This window comes from Symphalangus syndactylus, chromosome 16 (genome assembly GCF_028878055.3).
Source record: "Symphalangus syndactylus isolate Jambi chromosome 16, NHGRI_mSymSyn1-v2.1_pri, whole genome shotgun sequence".
Taxonomy (NCBI): domain Eukaryota; kingdom Metazoa; phylum Chordata; class Mammalia; order Primates; family Hylobatidae; genus Symphalangus; species Symphalangus syndactylus.
In genome coordinates, this window is record NC_072438.2 from 13,926,099 (window position 1) to 13,941,336 (window position 15,238).

Sequence of the window (15,238 nt, forward strand, 5' to 3'; positions counted from 1 at the left end):
CGAACACCTCTTTAAAAATAATGCTTTGTTTGCATTTCTAATTTTTCCTAAGATATATTCACAGAAATGTAGAAGTTGAGTCAAAAACTAGGGACATTTTTAGTGTTCTTGATGGTTACTATAAATTGCTTTCTAGAAAGATTATTCTGATTTACAATCTTGTCAACAAGATATAGTATTTCTCATCTAAACCTTTGCCAATTTGATAGGTGGAAACATGGGATCTTGCTATTTTAAATTCTGTTTTTAGAGATAGCGTCTTGCTCTGTCACCCAGGCTGGAGCGCAGTGATGCAGTCATAGCTCCCTGCAGCCTCGGCCTCTTGAGCTCAAGCAATACTTCCTCAGGCTCCCAAGTAGCTGGGACTACAGGCATGCAATACCATGCTTGGATAATTAAAATTGTCTTAGAGACGGGGATCTTGCTGTGTTGCCCCAGCTGGCCTGGAACAGCTGGGACTACAGGCATACAATACCATGCTTGGATAATTTTTAAAATTTTCTTAGAGACAGGGATCTTGCTGTGTTGCCCCAGCTGGCCCGGAACTCTTGGCCTCAAGTGATCCTTCCACCTCAGCCTTCCAAAGTGCTGGAATTAGGGGTGTGAGCCACTGCACCCTGCAGGGTCTAGCTTTAATTTGCCTTCCTTCCATCCCTAGTGAGGCTGAGTCTTTTTTGTCTTTTTTTTTTTTTTTTGAGACAGAGTTTTACTCTTGTCGTCCAGGCTAGAGTGCAGTGGTGCAATCTCGGCTCACTGCAACCTCCACCTCCTAGGTTCAAGCCGTTCTCCTGTTTCAGCCTCCCGAGTAGCTGGGATTACAGGCGTGAGCCACCACGCCTGGCTGGTTTTTGTATTTTTAGTAGAGACAGAATGTCACCATGTTGGCAGGCTGGTCTCGAAGTCCTGACCTCAGGTGATCTGCCTGCGTCAGCCTCCCGAAATGCCGGGGTTACAGGCGTGAGCCACCATGCCCGGCCTTTTGTCATTTGTAGCCATTCCTAATTCTTGTATTTCAGTTATCTGTTGTAAATGTTGCCTGCTTATCTATTTGGGGTCTTCGTGCCTTCTGTGCGGGTGGATCACATAAGGCTGCAGATGTTCTGTCTGTCCTATAAGTATTTTCCTGGGTGGCAATCATATCTGATATTTACAGCCAGTGATGCATCCCAGGGACAATGTCCTGCCTGGCCCTCTCCTCTCTCCCCTTCTCCTGGGGCCGTGGCCTCTCCCTCCCTTACCCCTCCCCTTGCTCAGCCCTCGCTGGCACACCCCACCCTGTAGGAGATGGTGAGGGCTCTGGAGGAGCCTGCAGGATAGGATGGAGCCTGGCCTGATGCACTGCCCGGCAGTCCAAAGCCCCGTTTCCGTTCTCCGCAAAGAACAGCCCAGACCTTCCACACTCTCCTGGACTGCGCCCCCTGCCCACACAGCGGCCCTGTCTTCTGCTTGACAAAGAGTTGGCGGCCAGACCTCAGCAAGGACGGCCTGGGTGGCTCATTCTCTATGAGACCCCATTTCTATCCTGACTCTCTCCCCTGCCCTGCTGCTTCCTGCACACCACCCACACCCCACCACGCCTTGCCTGGGTCCAGCCCCTCTGGCCATTGCCCCCTCTGCCATGCTTGATCCTGTCTCCTCCCATCTTCCCCACCTTACCTGCCAAGTGGCGTTTTAGACAGTGTTCATCTCTCCCATTAAAAAGAGCAGCCTGCAGCCTGGCATGGAAGTCCCCGCTGCAGAGACTCAGCCACCCCTCTCCCTTCGCAGCGGCCCCACTGCCTCTCAGAGACCCTCTCTGTGCTCCTCCACCTGCACTCTCCCTGCTCTTCTGCAGATCCGGTGCCCTTGTGTGCAGGAAGCCTTAAGGACTTGAAGCCTCCTCTTACCGACCCCTCCCTGCCTCCCCAGGAGCCGTGCAGGGCCTGTGTTCCCCACTCACATGCTCTCCCTGACCCTGCTCCTCTTATATGCGGGTGGCTGTGATGCTCAGCCAGGCCAACACCACATGCAGGCACTCCCCCTCCCCCACATACGCACTGCCTCCCACCACTCACCTGGGCGTCCAGGTGGATCCACCCACATGCCCGGCCATCAGCCACCGTGGCAGAGCCATACTGGAGCCCGAGCTGCACAGGTTTCCCCCAACCCTTTGTCTTCTCCTAGTGCACAGATGCGGGTTCGCATTTTTGGCTTAATAGCATAGCCACGTTGGAACATCTGGTGGCCTAAAGTTGGGTGTATCTTGGGTGCAGTCAGCTGCTGCTGTTGCTGCTGCTGGTGCAGGAGCCTCACCTGTCCCGCCTTTCTGACACCCATGGGCAGCAGCCCCCACACCAGAGAGGCCCTGGCCTGGGGTCGGGGGCAGACCCCACCCAAACTCGGGCTGCTCTGCCTCAGGCACGCTGTGCACTGGGTGAGCCAAGTGGGTTTCATCGGGCAGCCCCCCTCCCCTTGATGGATTGGGAGGCAAGGGTCCCATGTCTGCAGTGTAAGCATCCCTGGTATTTAATGCCAAATACAGAATTTGGGGTGCGCCCTGGTTCGTCGGGAAGGAACCATCCTAATTCGAGGAACAGGAGCAAAACAGGTCTGGGTTTTTCCTCCTCCTCTGCTGTGTAGGAGAAACGGCCTCCCAGGGAAGATTAATGCTTTTGTTTTCGCCTCTGCCGGGGAGGCGAGTCTGTGGCGGCGTGGCTGAGTCGGCGGGCTCTGCACAGCTCTGAGCATCCTCCCTGGGTGCAAGGTGGGAACTGCGGGCGGGGACAAGCCTGGCTCCGCAGAAGGGGAGCAGCTGCCGCCACGGTGGCACTGCCTGATGCTGGGCCCAGCGTGCCGGCGCCCAGCTGGGTGACAGTGGACTCCCGGCGTGCAGCAGGAGCAGGTGACAGACTGTTGGCTGAAGGTGAGGGTGTCCACCCTCACAGGCACACGTTCCCGGGAGTACGGCACTCAAGCAGGGCCTTCAGACTGGGCTCTGGTGCCCAGACGCCGTGCAGGTAGGAAGCCTGGCCCACAACTCCAAGGGGCTGATGGCGGCTCACAGGGGCCAGGCGGGGCTGCGGGTGGGTGGGTTTTTGGGGACAGAGCAGTCAGGTGTGAAACCTCGGAGCCACCTGTTCCCCCACCCCCCATTTTGCCCCTTAAGGCGCTTGGCAGTGCCCCTGGCTTCCCTCTGCAGGACCCAAGCACAGAGCATCCCAGGTTCCCACTGCCAGCTGAGCCCTCGCCTGTGCTGTGTCTGCGTGTGGCGGGCATGGTGCCATCCTAAGTGCTGGCGCCCGCAGTGCCCGCCTGCCCGCGAAATGTGCATTTGGTGGTGACAGTGGAGTTTTCCTTCCCTGTCTCTCCCTCAGTTTCTCCTAAACGTGCAGCACCCTCATGTGTGTTGGCCTGCATCCCACCCATCTCTGGGTGTCTGTCCTGACGAGCCGGCTCCTTGCTGGGGTCCTGTAGGGGCATGGGGGGGGCTGATACCTGTGTCCCACTCCTGGGCCAGGATGGCTGGCTAGGGATGGGGGAGGCACTGGGCTGTGGCAGCAGAGGTGGGTGGTGCCTGGCAGCAACTGCGGCAGAGCCAGCTGCTGGGGACGGATGGCACCGCCCCCACAGAGGGAGCTAGGACTCAGCTGGCGAATCCACGGGGACAGCGGTGTGACCAGCCTCTAGACCAGGGCTGCATAAAGGGAGGAGGTGTGGATGAGGAGAAGCCACAGGCCGTGTGTTCAGAGCCCCGCCTTCCAGGAACCCCATCCCTCCCTCACCCTATCAACACCTCCCTGCAGAGGTGGGCGGGAGTGGGGGTTGCCTCTTCCCAGCCCCACCCTCTGTTAACCCTGCCAGGGCCGAGGTCTGGGCCCGGTGTGCTTCCTGCAGTCTGTGCCAGGGACGTCTCCCCGGTAACAAGAAGCCCCGCGTCCCCCTGGGACCGCGAATCAATTCCTCCTCCCTTTACTCCTCCCCTCCTCCTTCCCTCCCTCTGCCTTTCCTCTCTTCCCTTCCCCAGTCAACCACTCCCTTCTAGACCCTTTCTAGCCTCACTGTGTGTTCCACCCTGGGCTAGGTGCTGGGTTCACAGAGACGCAGGTGACAGATCCCTGCCCCAGGGGAGGCTGGCAGGAAAGGGGATGCCCAGGCTCTCTCTGCCCTGGGTCAGGGACCAGTTGAACATCATTCTTGCAATTGGGGGACATTTGTTCTTTGCTTCCTCCTGTCTGTCTTGGGGCACTAAGCACGGATGACTCTCGTCATTAGGAGAAAACAAACCGTGTTTCCAAATAAATACAGCATTTCTGACGGGCAGAGGTGACAGCGACTTCTCAAGTCCCCAACTTCTCTCGCTCAAAAGGAATACCTGTTTATCATAAAATAAGCCAAAACATTCATAGTGCCACCCCCACAGCTAACTACTGCTGGCATCTAGAAGTCATCCTTTCAGATTTTGCACACATGCAGATACACACATCCACAGACACACAGAGATATACACACAATGCACAACCCACAGACAACACACGTGGACACACAGACACAGGAAAAAACACAGACACACACGGTCACACACACGAGACGGACACACACAGCACAGACTCACAGACACACAGGCCACACACATGACACACACAGACGTTCACACACAGACACAGATTATACACATACATAGACACATGCAGACACACAAACATACAGAAAGACACAGATGACACAGACACACTCAGATACACAGATACAAACACACACAAAGCACATAGACACACACAAACACACAAAAGGACACACAGATCACATACACATACAAGATGTGCAGACAACACGCTTAGGCACGCAGACAACACACATGGAAATAAACACACAGAAACACATGACACACACAGCCAACGTAAACACAGGGACACAGACACCGACAACACAGACACACAGAAAACACACACGGGACCCACAGACACATACACACAGACAACACATAGAGACACACGAGCACACAGAGAGACACAGACAACATGCATGGACACACCGACACATACACAGACAACACGTGGACACATGGACACAGAGACTGCACATAGCAACACACAGACAACACACAAACACAGAGAACACAGAAATGCACACAGACAACCAAGACAGCACACACGATGCACACACAGACACATGCAAAGACATCCACACAGACACCAGGCAAAACACGGAGACACACAGACACGCACATGCGCACACACCCTTCGCCGGATCTCTGCATTCCTGCCTCGCCTCCTGCCGGCAGCACATCAGATCCCCTGGTCCTACCCTTCCATGCTGGCCTGTTTTGTCCTCCCTTGCGTCTCCTGGTCCCCGGGCAATGTGCTCATCACTGTCTTTGTGGTGGGACCCTCCGAGCCTGGACACACTGCAGTGCGTGTGAACATCCGCAGGTGGGATTCTGCCACAGCCTTTCCCAAACTTAGTCGAATTCTCTGGTCCTCTAGGGCCGCACCGTGTTGCCTTGTTCAGAACGTCCCCACTGGACAGCTCCTCTGCCAGTGCCACTGCTGGAGGGGACGCCAGGGTACAGCAGAGAATAAGGCCGCTGGGCCAAGCTCTCCTGAGGCTCACGCCCTAACGGGAGCTGGGTAGAGAGGAAGAGGGAGTGGGGCCAGGAGTGAGTGTGCTAGACAGGCCTGGGGCCAAGAGGAGCTGTGTTCCAGAGGGTGGGGAAGGTCTGGGGAGGGCCCAGATCTCAAGGGGCCTTGCTGGGCATTGCTCAGAGTGGGGCCCTTCTTTCTGGGATGCAGTGGCCCCTGGGGATTCTGTCCTGGCCACTGAACACCCCCAGGGGGATCCCCTGCTTGTAGCTTTCATTTGTTTCTTTGTAAATTTCATTTTGTTTGTGCATCATGGTGATTACGTCTTTTAAGACCTGGACTCAGTTCTGGAAGTTCAGAAAGGAAACTAGAGCTCGGAACTGGGCCGGTGACTGTGAGGAGCAGCTGCTGGGAGCTGCCTGCTGCAGGGAGGCGCAGCCCACAGGCCCAGCCCTGGCCCTCGGCTGAGCGGGGGCCTGGAGCGGGGAAGGAGCGAGGGGAAGTGTGGCTGCTCTCCAGTGGGCAGAGGAGGCCTTTGCACCCGGATTCCGTGGTTGGATTCGGGGAGGAAAAGGGCCGCCTGCCTCAGGTGTGACGGGCTCATGGCAGAGGGGGCTGATCCATTCTCCAGAAGCCCAGAGACAGGGGGCCGCTAGCTCTCCTCTGCCGGGATAGGAGGGGTTTCTGGAGGGGGGGCAGCTTTGCCACACCTCTGTACTGCTGGCCCTGTTCTGCGCGTCACAGTAGGGGCGTCCCTTAAACGACTGTCCTCTGACCCGGCACTGGCTGAGGACCTGTGGTCACCCTGAGCCACCACAGGCTGCGGGTGTGCTTCCCTGGCACTTCGTTCTGCCTTATTAAAGATGACAGCCACCCCTCAGAAGGCACAAGACGTCTTCCTAAAACCACGCACTACAAAGTCTTTCGGTTGCTCGTATATTTTGAAATCCGAGCCATCTTGAACCCCACGCGGGCGAGGGTGGGACTTCCGCCTGCCTGGGAAGCTGTGCACCCACTGGAACCACCAGTGGCCGAGGTTTCAGGCACTCCTCAGGCGGCAATTGGGAGGATGTGGCCACTGTGCCGATGACTGGGACACCCCAGTCACTATGAGAGAATGGGAATGACAATAGGAGGTGACACCGGGAATGGGGACACTTCTAATTGGCCGCCTGTGACCCACTGGTTCTCAGCAGGAAGTATGGGATAGGAAGGGGGTGACCTGTGCCACTCCGGTACCTTCCAGCTAAATGTCCTCTGGAATCACAGAGCCCGGTTATACTACTCCAGCCTGAGAGGGAGAGACAGTCCTCTCCATCTTATACACGGGGACACTGAACCCCAGCACGTGACACGGGGCCTGAGTCACAGCCAGGAAGAGAGAATCTCAGGCTGGAATCTGTCACCTCCATGGCTTTGGCCACGAGCCTGGGACAGGCCTGAGCACCGGCAGGCACGTTTGCTCTGTCCACTTGACGGCCCCGTGGTGTTCCCCAGGGCCTGAAGACGCAGGTGCTCCAGCCCTGCCTCTCCACCACAGGTGGATTGTTCCAGAATGTGGAGCGTCCTTAAAATGTAATGGTTTGGCTGTTGACTCTTATACCTTATGAGTGGTGCGAACTGTGAATGAGGGTGCCAGCTGCCCCTGGCCACGCAGCTGTGCCGTCACTGGAAAGGGTGCAGAGCTGGCACTGGCTCAGACTTGGCTGTAACTCTGCTGTGTGGCTTCTCGGACCCCAGGCTGCTCCTCTGTGCCACGGGCCAGGCCGTGGCGTGTACAGTGTGGAAAGCTTCCGTCTCTGCCCCCAGCTCACTAGGAGCTCTGTGACCTTCCTTTTCCTGTGTCTGTGCATTGGGTGTGGGAGGAGGGCTGTTGACAGGGAGCCGGTGAGCTGAGGATGCAGTTAATTCCACGCTCTGAGGCCCCGGACCTGCAGGGGTGCAGCCACAAATGTCCCCAATTGTCCCCACGGCCCATGGAGTCTTCCCAGGAGGTAGCATCCAGCCCACCTGCTTTGGATCCTGGCTCCTCATTCTCTCAATGACATGGCCTTGGGTAGGCCTCCTCGCCTCCCTGAGCCTCCACCTCCTCCTCTGAAAAACAAGGATAGACAATAGTGCTCACCCCAAGGGGCTGCCGTGAGGATGAACTTGAGGCAGGCAGAGCACCTGACACAATGCTTGGTATGTGGTTGGTCATTTAAAAGTTGACCATTTGGGGATCAACTCTTCTTTAAAAAATTGAGGTGACATTCATGTAACATACAATTAACCATTTAAAATGTTTGGTGGCATTTGGTGCATTCACAATATCGCACAACTTCCAGTTCTCTCTAGTTCCAAAACTTTTTCGTCACCCCAAGAGGAAACCTCATCCCCACCAGGCAGTTACTCCCCATTCCCTCCTCCCCCAGCCCCTGGCAGCCACTCACCTGCTTTCTGTCTCCATGGATTTGCCTGCTCTGGATGTTCCATAGTGAAGGAATCGTCTACCCCGTGGCTTTGCATCTGGCTTCTTTCACTGCACACGATTTCAGAGTTCATCCATATTGTAGCAGTATCAGTGCTTTCATTCCTGTCCATGGCTGAATAATACCCCCTGGTGTAGATACGCCACAATTTCTTCATCCATGATGGACACCGGGGATGTTTCTACCCTTTGGCTGTTATATAGAATGCTGCTGTGAACATCATATACAGGTTTTTGTGTGGAACCACCCGTCCCTTCCTTCCTTCCTTCTTTCCTTCCTTCCTTCCTTCCTTCCTTCCTTCCTTCCTTCCTTCCTTCCCTCCCTCCTTTCTTTTTTTTTTTTTCTTTTTTTTTTGAGATGTAGTCTCTCTCTGTTGCCCAGGCTAGAGTGCAGTGGCGCTATCTCAGCTCACTGCAAGCTCTGCCTCCCGGGTTCTCGCCATTCTCCTGCCTCAGCCTCCCGATTTGCTGGGACTACAGATGCCTGCCACCGTGCCTGGCTAATTTTTTGTAATTTTTTTTTTAGTACAGATCGGGTTTCACCGTGTTAGCCAGAATGGTCTCAATCTCCTGACCTCGTGATGCACCCACCTCGGCCTCCCAAAGTTCTAGGATTACGGGCATGAGCCACTGTGCCCTCCTTTTTCCCTTCCCTTCCCTTCCCTTCCCTTCCCTTCTTTCCTTCCTTTCTTTCCTTTCTTCCCTTCTTTCTGGAGTCTTGCACTGTTGCTTAGGCTGGAGTGCAGTGGCACGACCTCAGCTCACTGCAACCTCTGCCTCCCGAGTTCAAGTGATTCTCCTGTCTCAGCCTCCTGAGTAGCTGGGATTACAGGCACCCGCCACCAAGCCTGGCTAATTTTTGTGCTTTTAGTAGAGATGGGGTTTCGCCATGTTGGTCAGGCTGGTCTCAAACTCCTGACCTCAGGTGATCTGCCCACCTCAGCCTCCCAAAGTGCTGGGATTACAGGTGTGAGTCACTGTGCCCAGCCAAGTTTTCATTTCTCCTGTTCTTTTCTCTTCATTTTCCTTAAATGCCAAAGAGTGAAATTCCTGGCTCCTGGTAATTCTGTGTTTAACTTCTTGAAAAACCAACACATTGTCTTCCACAGTAACTACATCGTTTTGTGTTTCCATCAGCAGCGCATGAGGGTTCCTGTGTCTTGACATCCTCACCAACACCTTTTCTTTTCCTTTCTGTGTTGTTATTATTGTAGCTATCCTCATGGGTATGAAGTGGTGTCTCCTATGGTTTTGATTTGCATTTTCTTAATGACAAGGATGTTGAGCATCTTTTCATGTACCAGTTGGCCATTTGTATATTTTCATTGAAGAAGTGTCTATTCAAGTCCTTTGCCCACCTTTTTAAAACATTTCTTTAAGAGTCTGGGTTTCACTCTGTCACCCAGGCTAGAGTGCAGTGGCATGATCAGAGCTCACTGTAACTTAGAACTCCTGGGCTCAAAGTATCCTCCCACCTCAGCCTCCTGAGTAGCTGAGACTACAGGCACAAGCCACCAGGCCTGGCTAATTTTTCAATTTTTTTTGTAGAGACCGTGTCTCACTATGTTGCCCAGGCTGGCCTTGAACTCCTGGCCTCAAGTGATACTCTTGCCTCAGCCTCTGAGAGCACTTGGATTACAGGTGTGAGCCACTCCACCTGTCCTCTTAACAGCATGTTTTCTTCTAATCGTTTTTCAGTTTTAGCTCTTGTGTTTAGGTCTTTACTTTGTTGGCATGTAATACACACAGAGGGGTGCGTGAATTATACCTGTGCATCTTGATACATTTTTACAAACTGGACACACCCATGGAACCGGTGCCGAGTCAAGAAAGAGAACAGGTCAGGTGCCCCAGATTCCCCCGTGAGTCCCCAAGGGCACCCTAGCCATGTAGATCGCTTTGCCTGGTTTTGAACATCCTAAACCTGTGGCCTGTTCTCTTGTGTCTGACTACTTGGCTTGGATGGGTTCACCAGCATCCTCCATGTTGCTCGTTCAGGGCATGAGGGTACGGCATGTGTTAGTCCACTCCCGTGACATGTAACAGAATACCTGAAATTCCTGGGGAATTTATAAAGAAAAGGATGGATTTCCTACAGTGATGGAGGCTGTGAAGTCCAGGGTGAAGGGGGCACATCCTGTGGCTGGTGGGGACTTTCTGCAGAGTCCCATGGTGAGGGGCTGAGCATGCTGGCTGGCTCAGAACTTTGCTCCTCTCTTCGGAGCCACTCGTCCCGCTCCCATGATGGCCTGTTAATCCATGAATGGATCAGTCAATCCTGATGGCAGGGTCTTCACGGTCTGCTCTTCTCTTAAGGGCCCCCCTCTCAATACTGCCACACTGGTGATTAGATTTCAACGTGAGTTTTGAAGGGGATGTTGAAAACAAATGCTCGGTGCCACAAAGAAGAACGAGCACTGCACAAAGGACAAAGTGTTTCTCAGCAAGGCAAATTTATTTCTGCAGAAGAGTGTGTCTCGCTTGTGGAGCAATGGCAAGAGCACACAGAACAAAGGAAATCAGGGTTTTTATTATCTCTAATGCAGCTTCTGCTTCTGTGTCTTTCCTCTATTGGCTAGGGTCGGACCACACAGTCTAAACTAGTACCAATGGGCTAAACATTTAAACTTTCTTAGATAAGGTAGGCATGTAAGGGAGGTGAGAAGAGAGAGAAAGGGGGTCATTTACGGAGGGACTAGGAAGGTAACCTATTCCCTGATAAGGAAAGGAATGTGGACTGGGGTTGTAGCAAGTTCAGGCATGCCTAGGCATATTCAGACAAGTTGGGGCACAGCAAAGGCAAGGGGGGTATTTGGAATTATAGTACAGAGAATGGGGAAACTGGATAAGCTGTTTGAAGAGGGAACCTAACTGTATCTAACAGGGACAAACATTCAAGCCGTAGCAGTGAGCATGTGAGCAGGGGATGCACACCCCAGACCTAAGATCCATACCAGGACTCGGGGACAGCCAGGCTGGGGGTTGAGTGCCTGCCAGGCCTGGGCATGGGCTTAAGCTTTGCACCTGGAGGCCAGTCTCCTGGGCTATAACCGCAGCTCCACCACCTGCTGCTGTGTGACCTTGCTCAAGCTCTTCCACCTCTCTGTGCCTCCTATGGTCAGTGAGAGTAATAATATACCCATAGCACTGCCACAAGGACTTGACAAGTTAATGTGTGTAACAAGCTTCTTGGCATGAGCTGTGGAGACCATAGCCACTGCTGCTGTGGAGGGCTCAAGCCCATCGTCTTAGAAACTGTCCCAGCAGGTTGGACACAGTGGCTCACGCCTGTAATCTCAGCACTTTGGGAGGCCAAGGCGGGCAGATCACAAGGTCAAGAGATCAAGACCATCCTGGCCAAAAATGGCGAAACCCCATCTCTACTAAAAATACAAAAATTAGTTGGGCGTGGTGGCATGTGCCTGCAGTTCCCAGCTACTCGGGAGGCTGAGGCAGGAGAATCACTTGAACCTGGGAGGTGGAGGTTGCAGTGAGCTGAGGTTGCACCACTGCACTCCAGCCTGGTTGACAGAGCGAGACTCTGTCTCAAAAAAAAAAAAAAAAAAAAAGAGAGACTGTCCCAGCAGTGTAACATGTGGACATGCTGTGTAGACATGCCGTGTAGACAGCAGGGTTTGTTTGCCCTGCAGGGTTGCTTTCTGTCCCCTGTGGCTGTCACAGAACTCCTGACGTTAGAGGAAGTCAGTGTGAAGTGGGGGCACCTGGATTAAGCAGGTGTGAGGACAGGTTGCAGGCCACAAACTCAGAAATACTCATTATGAGTGCCGTGAGCCAGCAGTTGACAACTGTGACGTTGATACCTGGTGACTTTTATTTTTAAAAATACAGAGCTGTCTCAATCTCTGATTTACACTTAAGAGTGCTACTCAGACCAGGCTGGGCGCAGTGTCTCAGGCCTGTAATCCCAACACTTTGGGAGGCTGAGGCGGGCGGATCACAAAGTCAGGAGATCGAGACCATCCCGGCTAACACAGTGAAACCCCGTCTCTACTAAAAATACAAAAAAATAAGCCAGGCATGGTGGCGGGCGCCTGTAGTCCCAGCTACTCGGAGGCTGAGGCAGGAGAATGGCGTGAACCTGGGAGGCTGAGCTTGCAGTGATCCAAGATTGTGCCACTGCACTCCATCCAGCCTGGGCGACAGAGCGAGACTCCATCTCAAAAAAAAAAAAAAGAGTGCTACCCAGACCACTGGGCATTTGAATAATTGTGATCAGCGAAATGATCGTTTCACCCACACTCTGGGGCCAGATGCTGTGGTGTGACCTGCTGTCCAGAGAGATCCCTGCACCTGGTGCTCCCTGACGTGGCCCAGGTGCCAGGCCCTGCGCTTGAGAGGCTGGCCATCTAGTGGGGAAGAATACACCTAAGTAATCCCCAAACAGTGTGGAAATGGGGCTGTGAACGCCCAGATAAGGGTTCAGGGAAAGCTCCCAAGAGGAGGTGGCAGGTGGGATGAGATAGCAGTCAGGGTGGCAGGGGTGGGAGAGTAGGAGGATTGCTCCAGTGAAGGGGACAGCTGGTGCCGAGGCCTGGGCCCTGGAGGGCAGGCAGGACTGAAGTCAACCTCCTCACCTGCGGGAAGGGCCGCTTTGCTGGAAGATTCATGGCCTTATCACCTGGCCCGGAGGTTGGCAGAGGAGGCCACACCAGGCTCTGCGCAGGAGAAAAGCCTGCTCTGGGCTCTTCCTCCCAATACACAGGGGCCACCTCGGAGCTCTTTTCATCCTGGGGAAGGCACAGGACAGGGAAAACAGGATGCTCAAAATGACATTTCAGCCCTTACTGATTCAGGAAACTGGTTATTACAAATTCAAATGTAGGTAGGGATTAGGAAATTTCTTCCTGTTTTAGGAAAGAATGAGCCACAGGGATTTGGCATCCACATTTAGCAACAGGCCGCACCCGCCGTGCCCTCAGGGTAGGAAGTGTGCGCTGGAACGTGGGGGTAAAGGGAGCATTTCGGGGTGATTTTTATTTTTTTGCTCCAGGCAAAAATAAGCCAAACCAGGCAATGTGATTTGTTTGGGTTATTTCAGTATTAGCATTTGTAGTCTAATTTAATAAACTTCAAGAATGATAAAAGCAAAATGCTCATTGAATGTACTGAGCAATACAGAGATATGAAAAGGAAAGTATTCATCCTTTTTCACCCCACTCCCCGAATTCCTGCACCTGGGGAAATGGTGTTATCTTTCCCTCCCCTCTCTTTCCCCTTTCCTTCCTCCTCCTGTCCCTCCTGCTCCCTCTGGAGATACCAAGACCCCTCTGTGGATGCCGCCTGGTAGAGGAGGCTGACCCCTCCTGTACTACCCCGGCAGGGAGCTGCACACTGGGCTCCAGCAGGCTGGGCAAGTGCAGCCAGGTCTCCCCCTGCCTCTGCACAGGGCGCCTTGGACAGCCTGGGGGCACTCCCTGGGTCTGGGCTCTGCGTAGGGGTCTTGAGTCCCGATGGTGGGGGCTGGCCCTTCCAGTGTCCCCTGAGTACCTGTGCGCAGGGTGTGCTGTATCCATGCCGGGTGCTGGGACCCAGCCAGCCTTTCTGGCTTTAATAGAAACATTCTGCTTTGTGCTTTTTTTACAGGCCGGGGAGAAACACTACCACCCTTCCTGCGCGCTATGTGTCAGGTGCGGCCAGATGTTTGCAGAAGGCGAAGAGATGTATCTTCAAGGTACAAATTAAAATGTGTTACTTGGTCTCCTAGAGCAAGGAACTACCCTCTATGAGGTTCACACCACGTGGTGGGTGTGAACGGGTTGGTGACAGTGTCATCTCGCTAGGTCACGAGCAGCCCAGCCACAGCAGGGAGCCAGCAGGGCAGGGCGGGGGCACGTGCCAGGCCAGCCTCCTCAGCCTGCCTTGTCTGTCCAATGATCTCAGCGAGCCTGAGATCAGCAAGAAAAGAAAAGGGCCGAACCAAAGACCAGCACCCAGAAGTGCTGGCTATTTGGCTCCAAGTAGCAAAGCTTAAACAAATAAGGCCTGTTCACATCCATCACCACTTTAGGCCCCTTCTAGAAAGCCGCCCCAGCTCAAAGAGTCCAAGTTAGGAGTTTTAGGTGTTTCCTGCCCCAGCCACCCCAGCCTGCTGCAACCCCTCTGTCCACAAAGGAGGTTGGTAACGAGGTACTGAGGGCCACGGGCAGCAGCCGAGGCTTTCTTCCAGGAGCAAGGGAAGAGCCAGCCCCACAGAGCATTGATGAAAGGAGGATTTGAAGGAAAACGTAGCGGACTTCTAACGGGCCCCTTGGGAAATGCCCCAGGCCCACTCACCATTAAAAATCAGTGTCATCACAAAGGCGGGGTGTCCTGTGGGCTCTGCCAGACCTGAAGAAAGAGTGAGACTTGAGGACTGGTCGTCTCTCCTCCTCCCAGATTAACCCTTTTTAGCTCATAGCTTCTCATTTTCACAATTAAATTAAGCTTCTGATGGCGGCATTCAGCTACCCTTTATACCTTCATAATGCAGGTATCCAGTGGCAGGGGAGGAGGGAGAAATGACTCTTATAAGGGGAAGAAACATAATTTTCTACCTTTTATAGATCTTAGTTGGGACAGATCCCTGTAACAAGACAGATTAACAAGATAAGGATGAACAGAAGCTTATTAACATGTGCACCTTGTGTACGTGCAAAGGGTAGCCCAGAGAAATGAGGACACGCAGGGGCAGATCTCCAAGAGGCAGCTTTGGGGTATTTTTGGTTTTGTTTTTGGGTTTTTTTTTTTTTTTTTTGAAACGGAGTCTTGCTCTGTTGCCCAGGCTGGAAGTGCAGTGGCAAGATCTTGGCTCACTGCAACCTCGGCCTCCTGGGTTCAAGCAATTCTCCTGCCTCAGCCTTCCGAGTAGCTGGGACTACAGGCATGCACCACCACACCCGGCTAATTTTTTTTGTGTTTTTAGTAGAGATGGGGTTTCACCATGCTGGTCAGGCTAGTCTCAAACTCCTGACCTCAGGCAATCTGCCCGCCTTGGCCTCCCAAAGTGCTGAGATTACAGGTATGATCCACCATGTCCTGGCCATCAAAGAGGCAGTTTTGACCTCAGGCTGAGATAACAGCATCCCCTGTGACAAAGAAGGAAGGTGTGGGGAGGCACAGTTATGTCGAGTGGGGGGGCCAGGGGGCAGGGGGCACCTTAGGCAAGGGGGAGGTGTGCTGTGTGCCTTCTCCACTGAGAAGAGACCCAGGG

General features: G+C 53.6%; 1 protein-coding gene across 12 annotated transcripts in view; it reads left to right on the forward strand.

The window, feature by feature from the left end:
- The window catches only part of ABLIM2 (actin binding LIM protein family member 2), a 190,657-nt gene that overhangs the window by 82,984 nt on the left and 92,435 nt on the right, over positions 1-15,238 (forward strand). For all 12 annotated transcript variants that reach the window (XM_055245506.2, XM_055245507.2, XM_055245502.2 and 9 more), the window contains exon 7: positions 13,633-13,720. In XM_055245506.2, the coding sequence (XP_055101481.1) occupies positions 13,633-13,720 (88 nt within the window). The remainder of the gene's footprint in view (positions 1-13,632; positions 13,721-15,238) is intronic.